The 12,584-nt window shown below is 39.5% G+C and overlaps 1 protein-coding gene across 7 annotated transcripts in view; it reads left to right on the top strand.

Moving 5' to 3' along the window:
* LOC110833858 (5-hydroxytryptamine receptor) overlaps positions 1-12,584 on the top strand; it is a 501,370-nt gene that overhangs the window by 482,533 nt on the left and 6,253 nt on the right. For all 7 annotated transcript variants that reach the window (XM_087354865.1, XM_087354884.1, XM_087354857.1 and 4 more), the window contains one exon: positions 9,850-9,959. In XM_087354865.1, coding sequence (XP_087210991.1) covers positions 9,850-9,959 — 110 coding nt within the window. The remainder of the gene's footprint in view (positions 1-9,849; positions 9,960-12,584) is intronic.

Here is a 12,584-nt window from a genome sequence, read left to right on the forward strand (position 1 = left end):
TTCCTGTGAAATGGCGATAACTAGTGAGCTTCTTTATTTACACACGCTAAATTTTGCAGGAAAACGTCATGGGTATACCTAAGAGTTCTATATAAAAATTTTCATGACTTAATTATTACAAATACGGATATTTTCTCAGCAATAAAGCGACCGGAGCTTGTACCTGAGAAGTCTTTAACATCTTAATTCAAAGTTGAAAATTCTGTAGACCTGCCCTCATATTTATGTACAGGGAAAATATTTCCTTTAATTTTACTAACATTTAGCTTAAGTTGAACACATGCTTATTACAATTCGAGTATCTCTGTATCCTTCAGAATCCATACCTGCAGAACAATTTCGCACCTGCAGTGGGCAACATGCTGGCTGCTGGCTGATCCGACAGCCACGAACAACACCTGGTGTAACATGTGTTTGTCTATGTTAATGTCTGTGACATGTCGCTTAATGAATGGCCCTGTACCTGCCTTGTATGAGAGTAAAACTACTTTACATCGTTCATTAAATGAGCTCGTTAGTTGGTGTATAAACTTACTTAGCTACTCTTAATTCTTTGCTACTCAAGTCTTTACTATTCAGGATAAAACTTTTGATTCAACCACACCCAAAGTGCTAATGGAAAACGTTATGCTTGTTTGCAAAACACGGACGACAAATTTCGGTTCCTAGTTCGATCACGCACCACGTGGATATTTGGCAACCTCAAATTTGCATCTCTTTGACAAGTTTCTCTCTGAATCATAAATTAAGATGAATATACAAAACCTATTGTATTCTCTAATACATGGGTCTGTTTTCACGTTCTTGTGGTCTACAGCTCTTAAACTTCTACATCTCAGCGCTACAATCTCTCTCTTCCGGATCTGTTTATTCCCACTACTTCTTCCGTTCCAGTAAAATTTAAGGGACCGTGTCCAGTATTTCCCGCCATGAAGCCTTCCTAAGAGCAAAGGTTATCTAAATAATATTCAAGGGTCATAAGATGGCTCTCTTCTAGATATTTCCGTCATGTGTTCTGGTAGAAGTTTACCGACGTTTCAGTGGTCGTTGCTGTCTCCATCATCAGGGAGATTATGAAGGCAACAAGGACCTGTTAAATGCCAGTAAACTTCTACCAGACTTCACGGCGTATGTTTACCAACGTTTCGGAGGTCATAATGCCTCCGTCATCGCCCTGATGACGGAGGCGGTATGACCTCTGAAACGTTGGTAAACATCGACCAGACTACACAGCGCAACAACCCAGAAGACATAAATCTTCATACTCACAGCCCTGATGATGGAGGCAGTATGACCTCTGAAACGTTGGTAAACATCGACCAGACTACACAGCGCAACAACCCAGAAGACGGAAATCTTCATACTCACCGCTGTGAAAACCTCAAATCTTCCAGTAGAATTAATTAAAGTAGTTGGCAAAAAGGTTGCATATAAGGATCCATAAGCTTATTCAGTTAATTTGGGATAAGGAAGAGATGCCACAACAATGGAAGGAATCCATAATTATTCATATTCATTAAAAGGGGACAAGACTGAGTGTGGTAATTATCGAGGAATTTCTCTACTATCAACCTCGTACAAAATTCTGCCAAACATTCTTCTGGTGAGATCAACTCCACATGTGAATAAAATTGTTGGGGATTGTCAGTGTGGGTTCAGACGAAACAGATCAATAATTTATCAGATTTTCTGCATTTATCAGATAGTAGAGAAAAATTGGAGTACATCAGTAATTTATAAATTTCAAAAACGCTTACGACTCTCTTAAGACAGAAGTGTTATACATCATTCTCACTGAATTTGGTATACCAAAGATGCTAGTGAGTCTAATAAAAATGTACTTACATGAAACCTGTAGCAAAATTCTAGTACGTAAATATGTATCTGAGTCATTTTCTATCAAGAACGGTCTAAAAAAAGGAGATGCTTTATCTCCACTGTTCTTTAACGTTGCGCTAGAATACGCCATCAGGAAAGTCCAAGATAGGCAGGAGGGTTTGCAATTGAATGGGACACATCAGCTATTGGCATAAGCTGATGATGTTAATTTATTGGGTGATATATATACAATAAAGAGGAACACAGGAGTTTTACTAGAGGCTAGTAGACAAGTGGGGCTAGAAATAAATTAAGAATAAAACTTAGTATATGTTAGTTTCCCGTCAGCAGACAAGTGGGCAAAATCATACTAGGGTTACAAAGTTCAAATATTTGTGAACAACAATATAAAAATCAAAATGATATTCTTAAGGAAATTAGGAGGAGACAAAATTCCGAAAGTGCTTGCTACTTCTCAGTTCAAAATATTTTGTCTTCTTGTCTGATTTCTAATAACCTAAAGATTAAAATATATAAAATAATCATTTTTAAATTTGTTTTGTATGGGTGCGAAACATGGTCTATCACTCAGAGGGAGGAACACAGATTGCAGGTGTTTGAGAAAAGGGTGTTGAGGCGGATATTTGGGCCTAAGAGGGAAGACGATGGGGCGTGGAGAAAACTGCATAATGATGAGCTTAAAAATCTGTACTCCTCCCCCAGTATTGTCAGGGTGATTAAGTCGAGAAGAATGAGATTGGTTGGGCATGTAGCGCGCATGGATGGGACAAGAGGTGTGCACCGGGTACTGGTTGGGAAACCTGAGGGGAAGAGACCGCTGGGGAGACCTAGACGTAGATGGAAGGATAATGTCAGGCGGGATCTGTGGGAGATAGGAGTTGAAGGAGACTGGATTTTGTTGGCCCAGGATAGAAACCGGTGGAGGGCTTTGATTAATTCGGTGATGAACCTTCGGGTTCGGTAAGCCATCTAGTTAGTCATTTATTACACATTGAGTTCTTAACACGTGATGAATTTATTTCACAATGTTACGAGTACAGTTGAATTTTTTTATTAATCCGTGACGCTCCACAAATCCATTCCTGATTATTTGAAGCTTATTTTATGTCGTTGTGAACTTCCTCCGGTCTCGTGTCGCCGGTCGATAACAGCTGGCTCCTGACACTCGGTCGGTACACGAGTGCAGAGTACGTCACAACCCACAAAAGTGTCTTAGTCTTGAAAATGAACAATCCACCGGCTCTGTGTTCCAGCATCTTGTGCTTCTATTTCCTCCAGAGTTGGTACTTTGGACTTTCCAATAGTTTTCAGAACATCCTTCACCATTCTGGATGTTTTTACCGAGGCGTTAGAACATCTCGCTGTTTCTCGCCATTTGCAGATTAGCTGAGCAGTTGCGACGGACAAGCGATCTCAGTCCATAAATCCGATATGTAATTCGACATTACATGCCCATTGAACATGGTACAGAGTCGTGTAATAACCAAATAATCAACCTGAATACCAATCTCTTCGTGTAATTAGACGCTGCATAAGCATTGTAATTATTACAGCGTAGTTTAACAACCACGGTGGTCTAGCGGTTAGAACGCTGGCCTTGTAATCCTGGGGGTCTCGAGTTCGATTCCCGGCGGTGCCCGAATTTATAACTTGTGTTGGGCAAGGCCGTGGTCTAGGCAACACGGAGTTTTCCTCCGGGGGCTTCCCCGGTTTCTCCGTGGCATCCCAACAATTACTCCATTCACACACAGAAGAAGGCAATGGCAAACCACTTCTGGATCATCTGCCAAGAACGTATATGAACAGGTCCCAGTCCGAGAAAAGGATGGAAGGATCCTGTTCATATGGACCTGTCGTCAGACAGAACACTAAATAAATAAACAGTTTAACAACCAGAACGTTTATTCTGTCGTCTGATTTAACATTATCTAAATTCTGCAGTAGCTACACCATCGTTAAATAAACAACGAAATAACACCGTGGTAATGTGAACTGTCATACTCAACTACTATTAATATAATTCTCGTTCATATTTGAGTATCAGTAAAACCTCTTAAGCTACACTTTTAAAATGTTAACGTTCAACTCTGCGTTGTGAGTAAGGGTGATTGATCATTGAGCGTGTCAGAGATTGACCGTGTTTATTATGCGTGGGCTCTAATGTTGGGACTTCAGGAACGTTGAGAATGCAGACATCGAGTTTATCCTTTTTTTTCGCATTGTGTTATTTTACTCCCACGTTACGTGTCACAAGTATCTCTGTTCAATTTATGAAATTACTTCGTGCTCTTGTCTGTACGCACGACAATCTGATGATTTTTAGCTCGAGTATTGTTCATGACAAGTTTATTCTCATAGCACCTTATAAATCACACTTTATTCGTTGTAACTCCCAACTCGATGTTCGTTTTAATACGGGTCTTGGTACATTTTTGGGGCCATCGAGCACGAAATAGCGAAAGACTCGCGTGCTGCAATTGATTTATAACGAGGACCTGCAATGCGGTTGATAATTTTGGTGTTTACATTACGAAGCCTGTGCTATATATTTCATGCCTGCTACGAGTCAACAGTACCAATTCTCTCCATTCATAACTGAATACGATCATATTCTCTGTAAAATTTATTTTATGTTAAGTTTTACTATTTCTGTCCAAAAACATGGCAGAGGTCACAACCTCCAGTTGATGTCTGTACGCTTTTAAAAAATAATTTTTAAACTAGTATTAAGTTGATAAGAGTTGCGTCATATTGTGAAAATATATATTTAATTAATTAATCTTGTCCGTCTAATCACAATTTAAAATTAAGATAATTAAAATACCATGTGATGCTCCTTATCGAAACATTCGATTTACATTTGGAACATAACTTTCTCACTACACGTTTCGGTTCTTAGATGAACCATCTTCAGGTGTGTAAAAATTACAATTATATAAACTTAAAACTTAAATATAATTTCTTATATGCAACTTTTTTTGTAGTTGTTTATCAGTTTATATAATTGTAATTTTTACACACCTGAAGATGGTTCATCTAAGAACCGAAACATGTAGTGAGAAAGTGATGTTCCAAATGTAAATCGAATGTTTCGATAAGGAGCACCACATGGTATTTTAATTATCTTAATTTTAAATTTTAAATTGTGATTAGACGGACAAGATTAATTAATTAAATATAGTATTAAGTTATAATAAATGACTGATTTATAAATTAATAGTTTAAAGTTTTGCTTCTGTTTTTCGGTATTGGTAATGAGAGACTTCCATCTCACAGTAATGCTACAGAATTGTTTGTCTTGTGGGGATCTTCAGCAATAATTCAGCTTTATCGCAACATAATTACGTGACATAATTTAAGACAGTTTTTAAATATTTTCCACCTAGTTGCAAAGTAACACACAAGTTAACATTTCACGATACTATAAATAATATATCAATGAAACACTTCCTGCTTATATCGCTTGTGATTTTTATTTATATTTAGGCTTAATTTCTTATTTGATCCATTAGAGTTTATAGACTACTCAAGATATCAGGCAACCCACTCCTGAGACATGTTTTATTTATAAAATAATAAATCACATACGAATCAGAAAACAAAAATAACTCTTTCTTGAGCGTTAAAAATGTTCACCGCTTTCAGCAATGCATGTATCTACTCTTTTCATCATGTTCGATGCAACCCGGTGTACAATTTGTGTAATGCCATTGAAATTCACAATTCAATATTTTGTTTCAGTTCTTCAAGTGTTTGCGAGTTTTGGATTTGTACACGTTCTTCTTCGAAACCCTCCAAAGATAGGAACGCGGTGGTCTTAGATCCGGAGATCGAGGGGGCCACAAATATGCAACCGTTTAAGAGCTTGCTGAACATCTTTGTTGAATTTTCTGTTTACGCAAAAGCCCCATCTAGCTGAAACCAGCAGTGTTCTTCGTTAAAATTCCGAAACGGAAATTAAATTCATAACCAATTCCTGTTAACAGCTGTGACCAATTATCGTCCATCGAAAGATAGCACCGAAGATCGACCGGAACCTTTTCTGTCCTGAACGCTTCCTGTGTGACTGAAACGGTTCACCAGATGAGATGTTGTGGGTTTGTTTGGCACAGGAGAATCGCGAAATGTTTCCCTAAACTCATTTTAGGAAGTTAAGTAAGGACAAGATCTCAGGATGTGTTAGACAATAAACATTATTTGCACTTGTGAAAAAGACATCCTACCATTTCGATTGTTAGAAGAGAGCTAACAGACTAGCGCGATCAACAGCACCTCGGTTAATATATAATAACGCATTTGAATTATAAGTTTTCATTAAATTAATGATTCGGTTTGTCCGTCTAATCACAATTATATTTAAAATATTTAAAATTTAAAATTTACAATAAGATAATTAAAATATAATTTTATGTTCCACATCGAATAATCGATTTACATTTGGAAAAAACCGAATAATTAATTTAATATTTGTTTCACAATATGACGCAATTATACTATCTTATAAGTTCTCGAAAAAAAGGAATTTATAAACATTGCATCGGCTCCAGAAAGATACAGTAGTTTCTCATGAGGGTTTGTAGATAGGCTAGGCTCAGAAGATTTTTGTAATCTGTCGTCTGTCAGAGAGAAATATTACACAGCACACAAAGATCAAATTACTCTTTTCTACGAAAATTAAGAACACGAAGATTCGACGCTTCCTTTCGAATTTCTTCCTACCAACAAGTGACTACGTGAATAGTTACATAACTAACCGTAAGTCAGTGTTTCCCAAACAGAATTTTAATTTAAAATTTGTTTGCACAAGTTGACTGGTCCTACATTATACCAGCGGATGTCAGATCTCTTTCAGAATACATATTTTTTCCTAATTTCGATACTATGTCAGTCATGATTTGATTTTATCACTTCGTTTGTAAAATGTGATATGTTAAATTTTTCTACGAACTTTAAATCGTATTACAAAAAAATGAACGTTCTTGAATGAGAACTTTGCAGATTACAGTTGAGATGTGCGCAGTGAGGTGTTGAATTATGGGCCTTTTTCCAGTGTCTGACACATACAGATTCGAGAAACATTTAAACAAATGAATCTGTTAGCAAGAATTTTTCTTCTGTTTTGAAAACAGAATTTCACATCCGTCATCTTCAAAGTTCACTAATGGATGTCATCCTGAGCAGCACTTCCAATTAACGCTGAAATATTTCACTTCAACCGACACAGTGGCCGCGTGGGCCTTGTACCGCTTGGTCGCTGGGACCGTGGGTTCGAATCCCACTCAAGCCATGGATGTTTGTCCTGTGTACAGGTAGAGGCCTTGCGACGGGCCGATCCCTCGTCCAAGGAGTCCTACCAACTGTCTATAGATTAAGCCAGTGCTCAGACACTTGAAGAACGGGTCGTTCCCAGTATCCTAAGTATTGCTTTACTACATATTTAACTTTCTTTTTAATAATATCTCCCATACACTCCTGTGTCTTCCAATTGGTGTTTTCCATTGTTTTTCCTCCATAAAATTACGTGATGGTGTGCATATTGAAATAAAACAGGGGATGGTTTCGGAAAATATCGGTAGAATCCAACTATGGACACATCTATTTTCCCCATGCGTGCTACATGTTCATCTGATTTTATTGTCTCAAATTCACAAGCATAAGAAAATCCAGGAGGCTGTACTAAATAATATGCTGATATTACCTTGGAAATAGTCGCTTGTGTTTTTGAGGGGTGGATAAACACTTGAAGAAAGAATTTTGATCGTGTCAGAAGGTACAGAATGGTGACACGCGTTGAGCACCGTAGCAGAGTCGAAACTTGTCCCCGGTCGCTGCAGTAACCGAAGGGCTTTACTTCAAAAGTTTGTAGTTCCACGAATCCTTAATAACTTCCAGGCTTCTAAGGAACTCAAGCTGTTCATTATCGTATTCACAAAAGCTACTGGGCCCTACCCTGAGCGAAACCAGTCCAATCCATCCCAGACTCAGCTGCTTGTGTTTAACAGAGCGAAGTCCGAAGGAAGTGTGATTTCTGTTACCGGAGTTAAACCCCAATTCCAGAAGCTGTAAAAGTTTGCCGAGGGCCGGAAACGGTTGTACCATAATTAGTAGCAAGTTCTATCAGCAGAAGGAAGAGGGAAGTTATGACCGGGTGGAGGCAGGAGGTGGAGAATGAACTGCGAAGGAGTAAAATTGGGGAAAAGAAATTGACACTCCCGAGGGCGAATTTCATACGCTGAGTAAAAAGGCTGGTCGTTAGCTGCGTATTAAATTCTGCCACGAAATTTTTATACCAGTTCAAAGAAAAACTGCAGCTCGGTTGCTTTCGAGGCTTCTTGTGAATTTATTAATTAACGTTTTCCTACTTTTAGTGTTCATGTTAAAAAAACGTCCTCTGTAGAGCGCTGCAGAGGACCAGATTTTTTGAGCAGCAGCCCTGACGATGAGAGCAGAGATTGCTCTCGAAACGTTGGCAAAGATACGGTTTATTCACTATTCAGCCACGTGACGTAGCTCGTAACCCGAGAGTCTGCGGAAGCTTCACTTTATACATCAGAATTAACCTGTGTTGTAGACGTATTTCTTCACAGATCTTCAACTTTTGAAAATCATTTTTCCGTACGTACGTGTCTTAACCTCGGTCCTAACTCAGAGGCTCAACCTTTGACACAGCACCCAGATTGTCTCGGAGCGAAAGTAAGCCGGTTTTCATGTTTCAGATCGGTAGAAAATTTATGTACAAGAAAAGCTCAAATTATATGACGCAATAATGCCGCAACATTATTGATCACTGGAAAAGGACTACAAATATCTGTATTTATTTATTACTAGATAAATTTATTGCAGTTCGCTTGTGGGGCAATAATTCCGCAAAACGAGACAGGGCTTATATTAAGACGCGGTGTATCAATATTTGATTTGAAGATGTCTGTCTTCTGGGTTGTTGCGCTGTGTAGTCTGGTCGATGTTTACCAACGTTTAAGAGGTCATACTGCCTCCGTCATCAGGGCGATGAGTATGAAGATTTCTGTCTCCTGGGTTGTTGCGCCGTGTAGTATGGTCGATGTTAACCAACGTTTCAGAGGTCATACTGCCTCCATCATCAGGGCAGTGAGTATGAAGATTTCTGTCTTCTGGGTTGTTGCGCTGTGTAGTCTGGTCGATGTTTACCAACGTTTCAGAGGTCATACTGCCTCCGTCATCAGGGCGATGAGTATGAAGATTTCTGTCTCCTGGGTTGTTGCGCCGTGTAGTATGGTCGATGTTTACCAACGTTTCACAGGTCATACTGCCTCCGTCATCAGGGCGATGAGTATGAAGATTTCAGTCTTCTGGGTTGTTGCGCTGTGTAGTCTGGTCGATGTTAACCAACGTTTCAGAGGTCATACTGCCTCCATCATCAGGGCGATGAGTATGAAGATTTCACTCTTCTGGGTTGTTGCGCTGTGTAGTCTGGTCGATGTTTACCAACGTTTCAGAGGTCATACTGCCTCCGTCATCAGGGCGATGAGTATGAAGATTTCTGTCTTCTGGGTTGTTACGCTGTGGAGTCTGGTCGATGTTTACCAACGTTTCAGGGGTCATACTGCCTCCGTCATCAGGGCGATGAATTCATTTTCATACTCACCGCTGTAAAAACCTCGAATCATACAACACAAATGTTGTAACAAAGTTATAAAACTTTGGAACCTTACGATATACCACACCACTGTCAAGTGCTTTGCTACTTTAATGATGCTTCTTCGATAACAACTATAGTATACTTGCAGGATAGTATGTAAACGACCATGGGAACCTTATACAACTAAGCCACGTATGCTCTTTATAACAAATTATAACTTACTATTAATTAAATAAAAATGTAACAAAACCTAAGTAAAATCACCGCAGTACGAAAAAGCTGACCTGCCAGCGTCTCTCCGCCCTCAATCGCCCAGAAGTCACGTGCAGTAGCTCAAACGACTGCTCATATGCAGCTCAAATATTGACATGTCTTCCTTCTTGTGATTCCAGATCAGCAAAGGATGGATTCTGGGTCCTGAGCTATGTGACATGTGGACTTCCAGTGACGTGCTGTGTTGCACTGCTTCGATCCTCCATCTCGTAGCTATCGCCGTCGATAGGTGAGATATTTTCATTTTATATGACGTTTTATGCTTACCGTATAGATAAACCTGGCCTCTGCAGGCGCCATCTTCTTTCAGAATATAATCTCATGTTTCAACGTCACATGATCGAGATATTTCCTGGTTTCATGGGACCCATAGGTTCGTCGCCGTATTCACAGGAGACCGCCTTCGGACCCTTTCCTGAACTATTTGAATGAACCCGCATCCTCGCCCGCCATTTCGGTATTTCCTGCTCATCTGCGCCTGCATCTTACACGTGGTTTCTTATCGTAGGCTTTTCTAGCTAAAATACAAGCTCCGTCCATCCTCATAATATTTTTTTTAAGTTCATAAGCCCCGCTCACCTGATTTTCCTTAAATTTATTTTCCTAGTGATATTTTTTTAATTTTATAAATTAAGAAATTCCTAATATGTAGTTTTTTGTGTCCGTCTATAATTCCTTTTCATCGGCCTATTATCCTCCTTACCGCCATTTTATCACGCTTACTCAGCCGATGTGCTTTCCATAGAGCGAGGAACATAATTCCAAAATTATTACTTACCCTGACCGACCGCATGGACCCAGCTTACTGATTACGTATTTCGGTAATTGTGTCTTGTCTCATGCCTTTAACGGAGACAGTTCCATATTTTTCTATGAGCTTCTGAAGCTAGCAACTGTATCGATTTCATAAGTTCCCAATATGACATTGCAAACTTCTGCTGTGGGAACGATACTAAAGTAATTTATTTAGAGTCAAATTTTTGAAGAATCTAATATCCTTCGAAAATGCTCAATTCTTTGTTTACTTTCCTCTTTTTATGACGATAATTAGGACATACGAGGTGCGATCGGAAAGTTTACAGACTGCGCCTATAAAAACTCGTACACTTATCTCAGGTATTAAATTCATCCATCACCCTCGAAGTAGTTCCCCTGGGAGTGAACACAACGATCCCATCGCCGCTGCCAAGCCTGGAAGCATCCCTGGAAATCTTTCTTTGTCAGCCTGTCAAGCACCATCTGCGATTCTGCCTGAATCTCTTGCCAAAGACTCGCCAAAACGGCTACGGAAACCTATGAAATGCTAAAGCAAGCATTTGGGGAGTCCGCAATGGGTCGTGCACAAACTTTTGTGTGGCATTCACGTTTTAAAAATGGCCGAACCTCTGTCGATGATGACGAGCGTTCTGGACGACCATCTTCGAGCACAACGCCCGAAAATGTTACGAAGATTCGGCAGGCCATTCACGAAGATCGACGTCGTACCATCAACGACTTGTGCGACATTGTTGGGATAGGCTATGGGACCTGTCAGCTGATTCTAAAGGAAGAACTCCACATGCGACGCATCCTGTCTGAGGACCAGAAGCAGAATCGACTTCTCGTTTGTCAGGAGCTCAAAGATCTTGCAAGAACCGACCCCAACTTCCTCTCTAAGCTCCGTGTGACTTCTTCCTCTTCCCAAAGATGAAAATTCAGCTGAATGGAAGGAGATTTGAGACGATAGAAGAGATTCAGGCAGAATCGCAGATGGTGCTTGACAGGCTGACAAAGAAAGATTTCCAGGGATGCTTCCAGGCTTGGCAGCGGCGCTGGGATCGTTGTGTTCACTTCGACGGTGATGGATGAATTTAATACCTTAGATAAGTGTACGTTTTTTATATATATATATATATATAGGCGCAGTCTTGAAACTTTCCGATCGCACCTCGTAGTCTGAGAAACATTTGAAGTGAAACAGATGGGCCGTGAACTTCTCGCTGTTTTGTACGGAATCTGAAAGTAATAGAATAACAGTCATTTGAAATAGTTCGGCGTCTTAATTAGTGTGTCGTTGTAACATGGCGTGCGCATTTAGCGACATGAAGTTAAATCCTTTGAACCCTAAAGAGTACATAACTCACAATTTTGTTTAGAATGTAGTAAGATTATGCAATGAAAATCCGTTACAGAAGAATATCTTGCGATATCAACAAGATTATAACCCATGACCCCACACGTCATTCTGCTCTAGTTCATAATTTGTTACGTCAAATGACGTCAACTATACACCAGTGATTAACAGGAAACAATCCTGTGAATCAGTACAACATTTCACACGCTGTGTTACTGTAATTTGGTCCATCGCAAATCAATTGACTGCAGTCAAATAACCATTAAGTTATGTACGCAATTGCAAATAAGGTTCACTTTATGTGACCTTATACATCAAAGTGTACTTAACGGAGAGTTAAATTAGAACACTGTAGTGTCTGATTATTGTTCTTGTCTAAATGCCGAGTGGAACTGCACAGTGACTGTGTGACCTGTCACATTTCATCATAATGTCTCGTGGTTTGTACACTAAATTCCCATTTGTCGCTTCACGAGGGACCAACATACAGAAATATGAATGTATCTTAAGTAAAATTAAGTCTATTTTATTGCAAAATTTTATCAGGTATCAGACACACGTAACACGTGCTTCGATGCATGGCCCTAAGGTTTGAAAAATTCTAGTGATTTATCCAAAACATATTTTCTGTTATATCTTCAGCCATGACTACATTTTCGCTGCATCTCCTGAGCTTTGTGGTTTGACTGAATGCATTTCCATCGTTGGCTGATTCTTCGGTTGTCCTGTACACGCTCCCAG

The sequence above is a fragment of the Zootermopsis nevadensis genome, unplaced genomic scaffold (genome assembly GCF_977971745.1).
Source record: "Zootermopsis nevadensis isolate Lab colony 2312 unplaced genomic scaffold, Znev_1.0 Znev_ptg000002l, whole genome shotgun sequence".
NCBI lineage: Eukaryota > Metazoa > Arthropoda > Insecta > Blattodea > Termopsidae > Zootermopsis > Zootermopsis nevadensis.